At 54.3% G+C, this 17,579-nt stretch overlaps 1 protein-coding gene across 4 annotated transcripts in view; it reads right to left on the reverse strand.

Annotated features, from left to right (window-relative positions):
- Positions 1-1,182: 1,182 nt before the first annotated feature.
- The window catches only part of CLIP2 (CAP-Gly domain containing linker protein 2), a 72,039-nt gene continuing 55,642 nt past the window's right edge, over positions 1,183-17,579 (reverse strand). For all 4 annotated transcript variants that reach the window (XM_072752844.1, XM_072752841.1, XM_072752843.1 and 1 more), the window contains 8 exons: positions 15,489-16,424; positions 13,083-13,140; positions 11,499-11,582; positions 10,387-10,543; positions 7,978-8,137; positions 6,229-6,414; positions 5,831-5,893; positions 1,183-3,144 (listed from right to left, as the gene is read on the reverse strand). In XM_072752844.1, coding sequence (XP_072608945.1) covers positions 3,133-3,144; positions 5,831-5,893; positions 6,229-6,414; positions 7,978-8,137; positions 10,387-10,543; positions 11,499-11,582; positions 13,083-13,140; positions 15,489-16,424 — 1,656 coding nt within the window. In that variant the 3' untranslated portion in view covers positions 1,183-3,132. The remainder of the gene's footprint in view (positions 3,145-5,830; positions 5,894-6,228; positions 6,415-7,977; positions 8,138-10,386; positions 10,544-11,498; positions 11,583-13,082; positions 13,141-15,488; positions 16,425-17,579) is intronic.

Below are 17,579 nucleotides of genomic sequence, written 5' to 3' on the forward strand. Positions count from 1 at the left end.
CCCCGGGGCAGGGTGATACATTTAGCGCCCGCAGCCACCACCCCATTTCTGTGACTGGGCCTGGGGGGGGCAATGAAAAGAAATCAGAAATCACAGTGGTGTTTGATAAGCCTGGAGAGGAAAGCATCTTGTTTGCAGAAGCTCTTTGAATTTCAAAATGCTGGGTGGGTAAGGTCAGTTCTGGAAGGACAGAGCCCAAGAACACTCGAGGCAGCCGAAGCCAAAACCAGGGGGCTGTAGAAATCTATCCCAGCACATTATTGTGATGGATACTGCCGATTGCTTCCTATTTGTTGCCACCTCCAGGCCCATTCTGCACCCCCTCCATCGGGGCTGTGTGTGCCCAGGGGCCAGCCTCTTGCCCTGCAATAGGCTGCTATGCTCGGACTCCGGGTTGGGTTCAGGCTTGGGGAGGGGCAGCCGGAGGAAGGCCGGAGAGCTGGGGGCATCACTTTCCAGCATCTTCCCACCTGGGGTGGGATCCTCTGGACAGCTGCAGTTCCAGCCACAGCTGCTTTGCGATGGTTTCCATGGAGTCCCCTGGGGGGGTTCCCTTAGCCCTGGCCGCACCTGTGCGCACAGCCCTTGCCTCAAACTCTTCACCCAAGGACAGTTCCCCCTGCTTCCTCTTCTCTGCTGACGCAGCGCCTGGGAGCCAGCGCAAAGCTTCCAGACATGTTCAGCTGTTAACCTCGAGAGGTTTGCATAGTCTCCCAGGGCGGCAGCGTCAAGTGCAAGGCCTATAAAATGACCTTGGAGCTCCCCAAACCTTGACTGTTCACTCGATCTCTGGAAAGCTGGCTGCAGGAGATAGAATTCGCTCTCTGAGGTTCTCTGTGTTCTAGCTGAACTCAGGGAACTCATGTTAGTTCTTCTGCCCATCAGGGAGATTTTTACCTTTTCCTAGGGGCTCCCTCATACTTCTAACAGAGTTGAGTCCAAATCCCCAGCGCTCTCTGGCAGCCTTGCCGAGCCTGCCCCCAGCTGCCCACTGTCTCTGGTCCTCGGCCCATCCCTGCTGGGTTCCTGCTCCTTGGACAAGGCCAGGTCCCAATCTCCTGGACCTCTTAATGCCAGGCTCTCTGAGGCATCAGCCATTCACAACTGAGTAGGAATTAGCTGGCAACTAATAGGATGAGACTCACTCCTGGCACGCCCACAGAGAAAAGCAGACAGCATGGGTCCTGGACGTCAGTCACAAGCTTTATTGTCTCGAGCACGGACTCGCCACACTTCAACAATTCCACTTTAGGGAGAACAAGGGTGCGGGAGGGCTTGGGGATGGGGCATGGCTGAGCCTACACCGGCAGGTGGAGACGCTCACAAGCAAATGGTTTCTTTCCACCTGACACCTGCCAGCCGCCCTGGGGGGCTCAGCCCCTCCTGGTGTGGGCCTTTGGCTGTTAGTAGACTAATCAGTGCCTCCTGTAGGCGGAGTGAGCTGCCGGATTTTGCTGGAAAGAGTAGTATTTAACTCCGGGTTAGGCCACTAAAGCATCGCTTCTAGACTGTTGTTAATAAAACCGCATGCGAGAGCTACCAGAAGCCAGTGGGGAGTGGGGACTGATGGGACGAACTGGCTGCCCCTCCAGGATGGGCTGCGTTTGGGCAAGGATGGGAACCATACACCCCTGTGCCGAGGAGCACCCAAGAGCCACCCAGGGCACAGATGCCATACCCTTTCCGACGTGCTTCTGGAACGCCTCTGTGGGACAACAGGCTTCCCCCTTGAGGCCCTGGCAGGGGAGGGCCCCGAGTGAAAACTCTCCCTGAGCTGGGGGAGGTGGAGGCAGGCCCTCCGTGGGGACGCTGAGGCACAAGACAATGACCTATGGGTCCTCCAGCTCTAGAGGCTTTTGTATTGGCTTTTCCCACCACACACAGGCCTGGAGGAACTCAGCCGGGCTCAAGGGGCAGAGGGGAGAGGTGGTTAGATGTTTCTTATCACCAATGTCCCTTGGGCTCTTTTCTTGGCTACAGGGGGACAAGGCTTACAGAGTTCTGGGCAGGTGCCTGGGAAGCGAGGGGGCTGTTGGTACATGTGCATTCTGATGGATGTGCATGGCACACACGTCCTGAACACTTGCCCACGTGTACCTGGGGGTGTACACAGGAACGTGAGCAGTGTGTGTGGGCACGGCACTGCTAGGCTGGGGGCTCGGTCCTAAGGGCATGTGTTCTGGGCACCCAGGCCTGTGCATCTTATGTGGCCTGAGCATGGCTGGCCGCAAACACCCCACCCACAGGGCCCCATGTGCGTGTGTGACCCACTGTGCGGATGCCAAAGTCAGTGGGTGTCTGTGTCAGAGCTTGCGTGGGTGTGTGGACAAACAAGAGGCCCAGTTTTGGAACATCTGGTCAGCCCAGGGGACACCACGTTACTGCCCAGTCAAGACCTGCCTAGAGCCCTGGGCTCCCTGGCAGCCGCCCTGCCCCAGCTTCGAGCCAGGCCCATGGCAGGGGCGAGGGGAGGGGCTTCCAAACTCTCCTAATACTGTGGCTCCTGGCCTTGGTGGTGACCCTCTGGACTGCAGCTTGGAGCTATGCATATGAGTTGGTGCTGGGGGGTCGAGGAGGGGAAGGACCTTGCCCCCCAACAACTTGAATCTGGGCCTTACTAGGTAGATGGGCTGGGGGTGGGGGGCTTGTACCACTGTCTGTGGGGACAGGAAGCCTGGACACCACCTAGCCTGGAAGTAGCTGCAGAAAAGGGGGCCCTACCTGGCTCCCGAGGACTGGAATCCCCTCCCCGGTGCCTAGCTGGGCCTCCTTGGACCCTTTCCCAGGACATGGCTCTCTGGGGTCTAAGGGGAACCCGGGAGAAGAAAGAGAAGAAAGGGAGGCAGGGACATGCCCGGGGTGCCAAGATGGTCCGCAAGGCAGCTCCTTCTGGGGAGAGGGGGCCTGGCCAGGACTGTACCGCTCTCTGTGGAAGGTCGTGCTTGAGGAAGCCTCCTGGTCCGGCAGGTGGGTCGGGGATGGGGGATTGTCCGAGGCAGTGGGCACGTTATTGTTACAAACACTGTTCTTGTCTCCAAAGTGACAGTCCTGGCCCCTGCCTGGAGAGGGCGCCGCCGGGGCAGGCTGCAGGGGCTCTGGTGTGGACGGGGCGCTCCATGGGATCCCTCAGGGTCAGTGCTTCTCCTGGAGAGAGGAAGAGCTTGATTAGCAGGTGTCTCCAGGAGGGGTGGGGATGGGGGTGTCATAGGAAAGGGGGTGGGTGGGCTGTATGCCTGTGCCAGGTAGCTGAAACAGCATATGCAAAGGTCTTGGGGCAGAAAAGTTTCTCTTGCCATGTTTGGGGGGCCTGGTGAGACAAGAGGCGGGGTGGGAGCAGGTGAAGGGAAGAGGCGAGAGCAGATGGGTTTTACAAAGAACACGGGACGCCTGTGTGGAGGCCGGATCCGAGGCAATGAAAACTGGAGTGGAGACTCCTGGCCTCAGTTTTCATGTCTGTAAACTGGGATGAGCCCATGCGTCTTGCAGGGTTACTGGAGGGACAGAGCCACACAAAGTATGAACATCACCCATCTCCCCTGTTGGCAGGTCTGGTGTAGGGTCCCCCCCCCCCAACTCTCTCTCTCTGCCCCTTACTCACAGGCCTGGCTCCTGGCAGAGTTGGCCGCCAAGGTTCTCCCACCTCTAAGGGAGCGTGGGGGCCGGGGGCTCCACTGTCCCAGATGGAAGGACCTGCGTGCCTTCCCATGTTCCAGCCTCACTCATGCAGGTCATATGGCCAGCCAGGGACAGAGCCGGTGCTGGGTTCATGCTACTTCATCAGGCTGGTACTGGGAGTCAAGTGGGTGCCTGTCACACTGTGGGGGACTCCTGGGGTTAACTGTGGGGTGGGGCGTGTTAAAACATGACAGTCAAGGGGCACCTGGGGGGCGCAGTCAGTGAAACCTCTGACTCTTGATTTCAGCTTAGGTCATGATCTCAGGGTCCTGAGTTCAAGCCCCAAGCTGGACTACACACTGGCCATGGGGCCTAATTTTTTTTTTTTTAAAGATTTTATTTATTCATTTCATGAGAGATACAGAGAGAAGCAGAGACATAGGCAGAGGGAGAAGCAGGCTCCATGCAGGGAGCTCGATGTGGGACTCTATTCCAGGACCCCAGGATCACAACCTGAGCTGCAGGCAGATGCTCAACCGCTGAGCCACCCAGGTGCCCCTGGCATGGGGCCAACTTAAATAAATTAAAATTTGGGGTGCTGGGTGGCTCAGTTGGTTAAATGATTGCCTTAGCTCAGGTTATGATCCCGGGGTCATGGGATCGAGTCCTGCATTGGGCTCCCTGCTCAGCAGGGAGTCTGCTTCTCCTCCCCCTCTGCCACTCCCCTTGCTTGTGCTCTCTCACTCTCTCTCAAATAAATAAATAAAACCTTAAAAATAAAAATAAAAAATAAAATAGGATAAAAATAAAATATTCTGGGCAGCCCAGGTGGCTCAGCGGTTTAGCACCACCTTCAGCCCAGAGCCTGATCCTGGAGACCCAGGATCGAGTCCCACATCGGGCTCCCTGCATGGAGCCTGCTTCTCCCTCTGCCTGTGTCTCTGCCTCTCTCTTTCTCTCTTTCTGTGTCTCTCATGAATAAATAAATAAAATCTTTAAAAAATATATTCTGTAAAACAACTAGGAGGGAATCTTGAATATGGACTATGCCACCTATTCCATCAAGATGCTGCAGGAGGTGCTACTTTACAGTCATCACAGTGAAGACTGCTCAGGCAAGAGTCATCAAAAGATGCTCAATCCAGGGCATGCTTCGGGGAGGCGCAGGGTATTCATAGGATCATAAAGTCTCTCTCCACAGACTGCTTGTTAGGAAAAAACCAGTCACTGTACAGTGGAGAAATCAGACAACATCTTGACCAGGTGATCAAAATTCACATTAGGAGTGAGGGCAGGTGGACATCATGTCCCTCAAGCTGTGAGGCCCAGAGAAGGACACAACATTGAGGATGTATTCTAGCCTGAAATGCATAACCTGGCTCAAATCACAAGGAACCATTAGCCAAACCCCAAATGAGGAATCTTTGCTTTAAAAAAAAGGAGCATGGGGAGCGCCTGGGTGGCTCAGTGGTTGAGTGTCTGCCTTCAGCTCAGGTCACAATCCCGGGGTCCTGGGATCGAGCCCCACATTGGGCTTCTGGATCAGCAGGGAGTCTGCTTCTACCTCTCCCTCTGCCTGCCTCATCCCCCTGCTTGTGCTCTCCCACTCACTCTGTCAAATAAATAAAATCTTTAAAAAAAAAATGTCAATCTTGGTCATCTCTTTGAGTATCTTCTATTTTGGGTTTTTCCCCCAAAAGTTTCCTAATAGGAAACCTAAAAACTTTTATTATAAAAGGTTTTGAAAAAGAAACAAGGCTAAAAGACAGGGATCCCTGGGTGGCTCAGCGGTTTAGCGCCTGCCTTCGGCCCAGGTGGTGGTCCTGGAGTCCCAGGATCAAGTCCCACATCGGGCTTCCTGCATGGGGCCTGCTTTTCCCTCTGCCTGTGTCTCCGCCTCTCTTGCTCTCTGTGTCTCTCATGAATAAATAAATAAAATCTTAAAAAAAGAAAGAAAGAAAGAAAGAAAGAAAAGAAAAGAAAAGGAAAGGAAAAAGAAACAAGGCTAAAAGAGCAGATGATGGCTGAATTGAGTGTGACCTCCCTGGGCTCCCAGCATGTGAGACCCAACTGCAGAGCCTCTGGCACAATGCACCTCTGTGATTTAGGTGGCTTTTCAGGATTTTTTTCTATGGGGAGGTCAGCTGTGGTCCCAGGGTGTGGGAGGGCCGTGGGTGTGGCAGGGTGTCCCCCGGGGGGCCAGGGCATCCCTTACCTCTTGCTTATGGCCCTTGTCTTGCTGGTGGATGCCGTTTGCAGAACTGGAATTGCTGATGGCCTGTTAAAGAGTCCCGGGCAGGGGCTGAGCGAGGGTCACCAGGCGGCAGTTCCCGGTGTGGCCACTAGAGGGCCAGGCCTCCCCCGTGGAACCATCAGAGGCTCTTCAGAATAGGGGTTCCAGGGCCCCAGGGCTCTCAGGGCAAGGCTGCATCCCCAGCTGAATCTGAGCTCTTCAGGATCAAGCCATGTGCCCCCCTGGGCTGGGACTCCCAGAGGACGGGGCTGAACCTCCCCATCCAGACCAGGGTTCCCAGGACAGGGCCACACTTCCCGAGGACAGCGAGCACCCCGTGGCTTGCCCCCTGGCCAGCCCAGCCCTGGCCCACGGCTCACCTGGGACTTGTCGGGGCAGCTCCTCATGGCCTCCATGAGCTTCTCCACCTGCTGAGCCTGGTCCAGCGCGTCCCGCAGCGCGTCTTCTGTGCTCATGAGCTGGTGCTGCAGCCGCAGGAGCTCGGGGGCCGAGGACGGGTCAATGAGAGAGTAGCGCCTCTGGTCCGACAGGGACTTCTCTTTGTCCTGGAAGCGGTGGGGGAGAGGAAGAGGATGCGCGTGAGCGTGTGTGTGCATGCATGTACAGATGTGTGCACGTGTGTGCCCGGAGAGCACGCGTTCTCCTCTAGGCCCACCCTCTGGCCCATTTCATCCCCGGGTCAGGCCTTCCTCCCTCACTCGAGGGTCCTCACTGAAGTGTCCAGAAAGGTCCCCTGCCCTGAAATCCCAGCTGGCAGATGCTTCCCATTCTCCAGGTCCTGAGATCCAGAAGCACCTCCCGTCTTTCCTTCCTGTGGCCCCACTCCCTCCACACTGCGTCCATGTGTGTCCCTTCACCCCCAGACCCACAGCTTCATCACACCTTGCCTTCCAGCACATCTGAAGTCCTCCTCAGAGCCCTCCTCCCCTCTCCTTCTGGAGCTGCTCCCTGCTCACCCCGGCCCTGGAGATGCACCTGCCAGCCTCCCTGCTCCCACACAAAGCTACTCTGCTCTGCCCCTGCACCAGTGCTTCCAGATCCTTCTGCTCTACTCTGTTCTTCCACCCAAAACTCCCTCACTCCAGGGAGTGTCTAACCACCAAGCCCTTCCCTAGTTCTCCTGTGGCTCTGGGGACAGTGCAGGGGGGCACAGGACAGGCTGCCTGGGAAACCTTCCCGTATGAACTCGACCAGCCTGGGCCCCGTGGAGATTACCCAGAAAGGCACTGCCCCCCATCCCAGGAGGCTCTGGGAAAGTCTCAGAGAATCAAGACCTGAAAGTCCTTGCGGGCCCCAGGACCTTGTCTTCTCCAGAGTTATGCCCAGACTCAGAGCCACAGGGCCCTGGAATCTTGCCTGCTGGCTAGGCCTGCCAGGATGGGAAGGGTGTGCAGTGAGTGACCCCGACCCCCTGACCCTACAGGAGTCTGGTGCCTCCCTCCTGCCCATGAGGCCTCCCTTCTCCCGTCTCCTGCGGTGGCTGAACCCACCAGCTGCCTGGGAGGGCAATGAGGGGCTTTGGAGCAGCTTCCCACGGCAGCAGGGCTGTCTTCCGGAACCTGTCCTGTCCACACTCTGGATTGACGAGGCCCGGTCGCTGGCCACAAGGTTGTCCTCCATGCTGACCACAGGGGGTTGGGTAGGGATCCCACCCATCATTGTGCTCCCATCATTTCCCACCTTTTGTTCCTGATGGAGGAGCCTCAGCTCTAGAAGCTCAGTGTTAGAAGGAGCTCCAATAGGTCTCATCTCCTTCCTGAAATTGATGCATGAATCCTCACTGCAAAACCCTGAGGAAGGAGCTGGTTTCTGGTTAATTACTACCCTAGATGGGGAGCTCACCACCCTGCAGGAGCCCATCCTAGCTCTGGATACTGGGTCTTCAGAAGTCTTCCACACGGTCAGCCACGATGTCTGCAAAGGGGTCACTCACGGCCCCTCCACCAGCTACATCACTGACCGTGCCTGTGATTCTACAGTATTGTGCACCTGTCCTGGGATTTGACTGTCCCTGGGATGGCCCCAGGAGGTCTCCAGTCTCCATGGCCAGAGTGGCCTTCGCCCACCCTGGCATTCCCCCTCCCCCAGGCTACCCCTTGCCTACGCACCAGCCCAGTCAGCTTTTCTCGCAGGCCCCGGATGTCATCCTTGAGTTTCTGCTCCTTGATTCTCCACTCAGCCTTGTGGAGCTCACGGCTGAGGTCCCTCTCCGGCCCCGGGGAGTGGCGATTGGCCTCCAGTAGCAACACTCGAAGTTCGTTCAGGCTCCTGGCGGGGATCAACAGACGGCACACAGAAAACCTAGTTAGCCCTGACCCTCCCATGTTCCAGAGATTTGCCAGGTTCCTACAGGCTGACCACCCTGAGGGGGGCACTGGCTATCAAAACAGTACCTGTGCCAGAAGGGGCTGCAGTGGAAACATGGAGCATGCAACCATTTGGTGACAGCCTGAGAGGGGCCGGGATTTTGGGATGGGATCATGGTTAAGGGGACTGGGCCTTTTCTAGAATGTTTTTTAAGTTTTTAAAAAGAGACAACAGAGCCTTTAATTAAAAATTAAATAAAATGTGAGTGCCTGGGTGGCTCAGCCGGTTAAGCATCCAACTCTTGATTTCAGCTCAGGTCATGATCTCAAGGTCATGAGACAGAGCCCCAAATCAGGCTCTGCACTCAGCGTAGAGTCTGCTTAAGATTCTCTCCCTCTCCCTCTGCCTCTTCCCTCATGCACATGTTCACTCATTCTCTCAAAAAGATAAAAAAAAAGAGTATGTTTTTAAAAATTGTTTAAAAAAATCCATTTACCCAAGAGCCCTTGTGTAGCAAGATATTCTATTTTTTAAAAAAATTTTAATAAGATTTTTAAAAAAAGATTTATTTATTTATTCATTTAGAGTGCATGTGTGCAAACACAAGTGGGGGAGTGGAGGGAGGGAGAGAATATCCAAGCAGACTCCCACTGAGTGTGGAGCCCAATGTGGGGCTGGATCCCACAAGCCATGAGATCAGGACCTGAGCCGAAACTGAGTCTGACACTTAACCAACTAAGCCACCCAAGTGTCCTTAACATTTTATTTTTAAGGGATGCCTGGGTGGCTCAGAGGTTGAGCATCTGCCTTCGGTACAGGTTGTGGTCCCAGGGTCCTCAGATAGAGTCCTGCATCAGGCTCCCCACAGGGAGCTTCTCCTTCTACCTGTGTCTCTGCCTCTCTGTCTCTCATGAATAAATAAATAAAATCTTAAAAAAAAAAAGTATGAAAAGGATATTAAGATACTCTTCTCTTTTCCAACTAAATAACTATGTAAGCCCAGATTTTCTTTATATACTTCAAATCATTCAAATTGAATGCAGAGGAAGATGCGAGAATCTTGCTGTCCTCTATCAAGTTGGACATTCAAAAGAAATTTGCACAAATGTAACACAATGCCATTCTTTTCTGAAAGAAAGAAACTGAAAACTGAAACAGTTTTTGTTTTGGAAAACGGTTACTTTTTATCAAAAGAATTTTATGTGACCTGCAACTGACTTGTTACAGTTTTTTTTTTCTTTTTTCTATTTTTTTTAAAAAGATTTTATTTATTTATTAATGAGAGAGAGAGAGAGAGAGAGAGAGAGAGAGAGGTAGACACACAGGCAGAAGGAGAAGCAGGCTCCATGCAGGGAGCCCAACGTGGGACTTGATCCCGGGTCTCCAGGATCAGGCCCTGGGCTGAAGGCGGCGCTAAACCACTGAGCCACCCGGGCTGCCCTACAGTTTTTTTTTGTTTGTTTGTTTTTAAGATTTTATTAATTGGGATCCCTGGGTGGTGCAGCGGTTTAGCGCCTGCCTTTGGCCCAGGGCGTGATCCTGGAGACCCAGGATCGAATCCCACGTCGGGCTCCTGGTGCATGGAGCCTGCTTCTCCCTCTGCCTATGTCTCTGCCTCTCTCTCTCTCTCTCTCTCTCTCTCTCTCTCTCTCTCTGACTATCATAAATAAATAAAAATTAAAAAAAAAGGAAAAAAAACATTAAAAAAAAGATTTTATTTATTTATTCATGAAAGACAAAGAGAGAAAGAGAGGCAGAGACACAGGAAGAGGGAGAAGCAGGCTCCATGCAGGGAGCCCAACGTGGGACTCGATCCCAGGACCCCAGGATCACGCCCTGGGCCCAAGACAGTGCCAAACCACTGAGCCACCCGGGCTGCCCCAGGCTTCTTACAGTTTTTGAGAGCTATTTGGGAATCTTCCATAAGTTTGAGGAGTAATTTAAAAGGGTCCCAGAGACTAAGACTTTTGGGAACCACTAGTCTTTCTTTATAAGCTCTGCTTGGAGATCTGTGTTGAGAAGGATTCTGAGGCTTCATCTGAGCTCAGCAGAGGAGCACGGCGATCACTGGTGAGACCAGCCACCTGTCCCACCTGCCCTACCCCTGCCCTATCTCCAAAGACAACGGTTAATGTCAGGTGGAGTGGGGTCAGGGTCGGGGGCAGGGTTAGGGTCAGGCAGGCTGCCCACACCACCCATGGCCGACTCACCGCTCCTTTCTGAGCAGCTCCTGGCTGATGAGGACCAGCTGGCCTGAGGCGTCGTGGGTCTTGCGGGACACAGCTTCCAGCTCTGCCTCCAAGCGCCGCTTCTCCTTCTGGAGGGCATCCACCTTCTTCTCTCCCGACTTGCACTTTGTCTCCAGTGCTGAGGGTTAGGCGGCAGGGAGAACAGAGAGCAGAGAAGTCAAGACCTCCGTGGAAATCTGTCCCACTGGGGCAGGGGCCCAAGGCCTGGGCTGGGAACTGGTTTTCTTGGAGACTATAGGGACACAGTCTACTGTGTGGTCTCTCTAGTCCTGCAGAGCCAGACAGCAAGGGGCCAAGAGAACAGCTACACAAAGCAGGCCACAACCCCAAGCACAGCAACGCGGGCCCTCTGATGTTGGAGAAGCAGGCCACCATTCCAGAGACAGGACCCAAGCGTTTATGTGGTGTCCTGGGCAGGGGAAAGCTAAATCTTCAACTGAGCCTTGGAGGGGTTTGAGGTCAACTGACCTTTGCCGGGACCAATTAGGCCATATGGATAGAAGTGGGGGTGGGGACCATTTCGCAGGACGGGGGGCAATCTCATGGACACCACCATTGGCATTCTGGCAGACAAGAAGCAGCGCCAGTTCACAAAATCACAAATTCAGACCCATGCTTCTCCCCAGGCCCCCTGCCCACCCCGTATCCCCCACCCCATCCTGGTGTCCTCTATGTCTTGCTCCCTGTTGTGGCTGGCATCCCCCCACCCAGGCCCCAAGTCTAAAATCCTGGCATTTCCTCATTTCCTCCAGAAAGGGGCTGGGGGCACCTACGCGAGATCTGTATGATCTATGAAAAAGTCAAGACGAGAGAGAGAAAGTGGATAGAAATGCAGAACACAGACAGCACAGAGCTGGCTCGGGAGGAAGAAGCCAGCTAGGGTCCTTGATCATCTCGTGGAGGACATGGGGGCTCCACCTTCCTGCTCGCTGCTGCTTAGGTGCAAGTCCAGTGCAGGGGGACTGGCCCACGTCACCTTCTCGAGGCAGAGCACCCTGACCCAGGAGACCACCCACTCCACGCCCCACTGGCATGACGGCCCCCCGCATCTGCCCGGCGGGAGGGAGACTTACCACTTACTTGGGTCCTGAGCACCTCGGTCTGGGACCTCAAGGCTGTCACCTCCTTATCCTTCTTGTTCAGCTTATCCTGTAGGCCTGGGGAAGAAGGGAGAGGCAAGGGGTGCAGTAGGTGAGGGGGTGGCCCTCCCACAGGAACTCGAAAACAAGGCCACGCTTGGCCTCTAGGATCCAAAGTCCTCCCCACATCAGCCCCCTCTCTCTGGGTGACCCATTCTGAATAAGAAACTCCAACACTTTGTGGTCTCGGGCCATTTAACTCTCTTAGTCTCAGTTTCCCTGAGTGAAAAATGGGGATCATAATGGTGCCCGTGTCACCCAGTGTGTGTCCAAGAGCCTTAGAACAGTCCTAAACAAGATAATCTATGGAAAGTGCTAGAAATGCATATTTCTGAAAGTACTTTATAAATTTACCAGAATACCAATAAAAATACCAACAAAATTTCAGCTCTTGGGAAACCAAATTTGCGGGTTCTAAGCTCACTTGGAAAAAGAGCAAGACTAGCCAAGAGAGTTTGGCAGACACTTCTTAAATGAGTTAAACACAATTACCATATGACCTAGCAACTCCTAGGAGCACATCCCAAAGAACTGGAACAGACACTTGCCAAAGACGTCTACGTGTGTGTTTATGGCAACGCTACTCACAACAGCCAAAAGGTGGAAACAGACCCAATATCCACCAACAGGTGGATGGATAACAAAATGTGATGGATGCATGTGATGGAATATTACTCAGCCATAAACAGGAACGGAGCACTGACATATGCTATGTCATTGAACCTCGAATGTAGTATGCTAAGTGAAGAGAGCCAGACATAAAAGGCCACGGACTGTATGATGCCATTTATATTCAATGTCTAGAATAAGCAAATCCATAGACAGAAAGCAGACCAGTGGTCATCAGTGGCTGGTAGAGGGACTGATAATGGACATGCGGTTTCCTTCTGGGGAAATGAAAATGTTTTGGAACTAGATAGAGGTAGTGATTGCATGACACTGAACATACTAAATGCCCACCAAATTATTCACTTTAAAACAGTTAATTATTTTTTAAAAGATTTTATTTATTTGACAGCAAGAAGAGGGAGAGGGAGCAGACTCCCTGCTGAGCAGAGGAGTGTCTGCGATCATGACCTGAGCTGAAAGCAGACGCCGAACTGACTAAGCCACCCAGGAACCCCTAAAACAGCTAATTTTATGTTAATGTTTCATCAATTAAAAAAAAAGAAGAACCAAAAGAATTTTGAAAAAGCAGAGCAGGAAGGACTTGTCCTACAGTGATTAAAATATAAATAAAGCTTAGGGATGCCTGGGTGGCTCAGTGGTTAAGCATCTGCCTTTGGCTCAGGGCATGATCCTGGGGTCCTGGGATTGAGTCCCACAACGGGATGCTCCCCATAGGGAGCCCGCTTCTCCCTCAGCCTGTGTCTCTGCCTCTCTCTCTGTGTCTCTCATGAATAAATAAATAAAATCTAAAAAAAAAAAAAACCCAAACAAGTAACAAGAGTCTTAGCACAATGCCCAGCACTTCATAAACTGAAAGCCCAGGGTCCCACCCGGCCCACAGCCACTCACCCTCTATGGTCTCTTTCATCCTGACCTTCTCCCCTGAAATGTCGTTGGACTCAATCATCTGAAAGAAGAGCCTGGTAAGGAGGATGCTCAGTGCCCACTCTTGCCCCCTGCCCCTGCCCACCTAGCCAGCACACCTCACCCCTCTACAGATTGGCTCTCAGGGACTGGATACAGTGGCAAGGAGCACAGATGTTCTCCATCCTGCCTTCCTGACAACAGAGGACCCGCCTCCTGCTCCCAGTGTCCCCCATGGCTGTTTGTGCGACTTCCACTTGAATGTCTCCCACCCCTTCCTTTGTTGAAAACATCTATTATATTAAACACATGTCTCCTTCCCTGGGACGCCCGTGGAGATTAGTCCTGGAAATCTGTTTCCGTCATCATCCAGAGGCAAAATCCCAGCCTTCATTTCCCATCCATAAAGCAAGCATTGGCTGCCACAAGGCAGTGTATACAGAGCATGCCCTGGGCCAGCTCCCAGTGGGACTTTAAGAAATGCCACTTCCTTTTCCTCCAAGACTTCTTTTTAATAATAAACCCAAAAGCCACAGAAAAAGATCAATTAAGAAAAAAAATCTGGATGGCAAATATCAACAGGCTCCTGATGGCTCCTGGGACCAAGTGTCCAGCCTCCCACCCAAGCTGGCTGTCCTCTGGGCCTGCAGTTAGCAGATCAGGGTGGCACAGAGCTGAGTAGGCAGTCACCTCCATCAACCGCCCCTCATACTTCTGTTCATACATCCCAACCCCCTTTTTAAGTCTCAGCCAGTTGTCCCTGCACTTAAACCTCTGCATCTGAGAGTCATGTGGGTCCAGAGCGAAGCTCCATGTGTGTGGAAATCCAGAGATGGGCCTTCCTGAGGTCATCGCCCACTCCTTGGCCTAAGGTCTGTGAGGCGACTGAGGGGAAGGGGGCTGTCCAAGGGAACCACAGCAGTCCAAAACTTCCTCTGCTAAGGGACCCTCTCTGCTCTGAGCAGCCAACCAGGCCATGTGCACACAAGCTGCTCTGGGGCTGTTCCTTTACCTTCTGCCCAGGATCCTGGGAGAGCACTTGTTAAAAATGGTCCCTCCCTGGGAGAAGAGGGCAGAAGAGATGGCTGCCACAATGGGACGGCTGCCACAATGGGACGGCATGGCAGGACACAGGGAGAGCTTTTGGAAAAAAGGCATCTGTACTTGAGGCTCCTGAACACTTACTGCTAGAAGTTATCCTAGTGCAAATGCACAAGGGAAATGGGAAGGTCAAGAAGCCCTGGGGCCTTGATCATACTGCTTGCAACGATCATACTGCTTGCTGTTCTTCATATAGGATTTGCCTCATGTCACCCTGAGCACCCTCTGTCGGCCCTCCAGCAGTGGAGCTAGACTTGAACCCTGGCAAAGTTTCTGTCTCAGTCTTGCTTTGCTCACCTATGAAACTGAGCCAACACCGACCTTGTAAGAGTTAAGGTAAGAAAAGGTGAGGCAGGTCTTGGTACAACGTTTGGTCAGAGCTACTCAAAAGGCCCTTCTAAGCTGGTGGGGACACAGCCACCCAAGCCTTGGCCTCCCCAGCATGCTGAGCCATTTGGAGGACTTTGTTTGGAGGACTTCTAGATTTGGAGCAGAACCGATACTGGTGGCAACAGCCTCTCTAGAGCTATGCCCCTCTAGCCTCCCAGCACCCACTCGGGGGACCCTCCACACTTGGGCCATTGGACTGTTGCTCAGTCTCATCAGGACTGGCAAAAGCGATAGGCACCTGGGTGGCTCAGTCAAGCATCTGCCTTTGGCTCAGGTTATGATGCCAGGGGCCCCAGGGTCAAGCCCCACGTTGGACTCCCTGCTCAGCATGGGGTCTGCTTCTTCCTTTGCCCCTCACCTTGCTTATGTTCTCTCTCTCTCAAGTTAAGTAAATTTAAAAAATCTTTAAAAAAAGGACTGGCAAAAGGGGGCTGTCCTCAGGTCACCTAGGTTGGCACTCATGTTGGAGATGGGACACCCCCACCCCTGCCATCACCCGGGGTGGGCAGGGCTTGCCCTCCACACCATATGACCCCCATGGAACTCCTGGTGCTGGCACCTTGGGGGGTGTCCAGGAGCCTGCATAATGGGACACATCTGGAAGAAGCAGAGAATAGGGAGGAAGCCTACGCCCTGTGCTGAGCGAGATACTCCATCTCTCTAGGCCCCGGGTGGAGATGCAGCCAGGTCAGCTCTGGCTACTTTGGATCCCCACGGTCATGCTGCTCTGCTGAGGAGGGATGAGAGGGACCCTCTGTTCTCACATGTGCCTGGCTGGGAAGAAGGTGGCAGCCAATGCTGGGGTCCCCATGCCTGTGCCCCCCTCCCCCTCCACCCTGCCCCCCCACCCCTGCTCCCGCCCCCGCCCCCACCCCCAGCCCAGCAGAAGCAGCTGCCTACATTGCTGTGCTGGGAAGAGCATAGGGACTCAACAGCCTGTAGTCTGTTCTCAGCGACCAGAAGCCTCTCCCGCAGCCTCTCGGCCTCCTGTTTGCTCTGGGCTTCCGACCGCTGCAGCAGCTCGTGGTCTAGCATCTTCTTCTCTGCCAGGGAGATCTGCTCCTTGAGAAACTCGATGGCCTGCGCCTGGCCCCGATACTCCACATCCAGCTTCTCCAGCTCGTGCACCCGCAGCTCGGCATCGCGGCGCTGGTCCTGGGCCTCCTGCAGCTCCAGCCGATGCTGGCTGGCCTGCGCCTCCAGCTGTGTGCGCCAGTGCTGCCGCAGCCCCTCCAGCTCCTCCTGGGCCTCCTGCAGCTTCTGCCGCAGCCCCTCCTTCTCCTTGACATGCACGGCCGTCTCCAGGTCATGCTTGGCCTGCAGGTTGCCCAGCTCCAGCTGGTGCTCCATCTTGATGCCCTCCATCACGGCCTTCAGCTCCCCGATCTCCTTCTGCTGGGCACCCGGGCCCGAGTTCAGGGTGGCCTTGAGGTCCTCCAGGGACTTCTGGTGGTCCGAGGCCAGCGAGTCCAGCTTGGACTTCCAGTTGTCCATGAGCCCCATATTCTCGCTGGTGGCCTGCTGGACCTTGGCCTTGAGGTCCACCACTTCCTGCGCGTACTTCTCGTTGGCCACCCGGAGCTTCTCCACCTCCGCCTGGTAGGCCCTCAGCGCCTTCTCGTACTTGTCCCGCAGCACGCCGCTCTCCCTCTGGTGCTCCTTGCTGGCGGACAGCAGCCGCTCGCGCAGCCGCAGGGTCTCGGCGGCCTCGGGGTGGTCGGCAGGCGGTGGGCCTGAGTGCAGCAGGCACTGCTGCAGCTCCTCGATCTCGCCACGCCGGAGGTTCAGTTCCTCCTCCAGCTGCAGCACCCGCGACTTCTCGGCCACCGTGGTGAGCTGCCGGGGAGAAAGGGAGATGGAGGTCAGCTGGCCGGCCCCCAGCCCTGATGGGGGGTAGGGGTGGGGTGGGGTTCATGGAAGGGAAGGGCGCCACCTCCCTACCCTCCACCCCCCTCAGAGTACCAGCTGTCCTCAGCAGCCTTGCCCACCACAGCCTCCAGAGACACTCCCTTGTCTTGGAGCCTGGTGACTCGAGGACCTGACTGTCACTGTGGCCCTATGTGGCTCAGGACAAATCTGTGGTTAAAAGAAAGCACCCATTTGGGGTTCTAGCTTTCTTTAGGAGGGAATTTGGCATTATCTTGCTCTGGGCGGGTCTGCGGCTGGAATGGGTCGATTCACAGAGGGCCTGTCTGGAGCAGGTGGCCAAAGAAGAGTCTGGTTTAAGGCCAAAGGCAGAGCAAAATCAGTGCTCCCAGACCCGCCTCCTGCTGGATAACTGAGAACAGAGGCTTCATCCTCCAAAAACCCATCCGGGTCATGATGAGGGTCACAGATTTGGAAACGATATAAGTTTTAAATCTTTTACTAACTTGAAAAAAAGACGTCTGTTTCTCAAGGTGACCTGTAGTTTAGTAAATCTGTTTTTGTTTTTATAATCAGGTTGAACCTTAGATCAAGGTGCCTTGGGGTAGGGGGGCTCCAGCCCGTCAACGGTGCCTGGGTGGGTTTCTGCAGAGCAGCATCCACACGTGTATGTGCGCATACTGCACAAGCACACAGGGTCACCCTACAAAGGCCAGCATGTGCAAAGGGACCGCTGTGTGTCTCCAGACATGCACACACTCACTCATGTGCTGAGGCCGACCTGCAGAAACAGACCATTGCTCATCCCACACACACCCCACTCAGGTGGTTTAAACCAATCACCGCAAGCCATTCAGCTCCATGGCCAGGACTGCAGACAGGCTGGGCTGGCCAGCTGTTTGGACGTGTCTGCCTGCACAGGAGGCCAGCCCCAGGACCCAGACCCAGCCTTGGGACTTGGCAGGACCTCACTCCCAACAGAGCTCTCCTTGATCTCCTGTATCTCAGCAGCCCCAACCCTGGGTCTGACACAGAGTCTCATGCCCTAGGGATACCCCCCCAAAGCCCCAGGCCCTTCAGGCTAGCCCCTCCCACCACCATAATTAACACCCCTCCCTAGGATAC

The sequence above is a fragment of the Vulpes vulpes genome, chromosome 3 (assembly GCF_048418805.1).
Source record: "Vulpes vulpes isolate BD-2025 chromosome 3, VulVul3, whole genome shotgun sequence".
In the NCBI taxonomy this organism is placed as follows: domain Eukaryota; kingdom Metazoa; phylum Chordata; class Mammalia; order Carnivora; family Canidae; genus Vulpes; species Vulpes vulpes.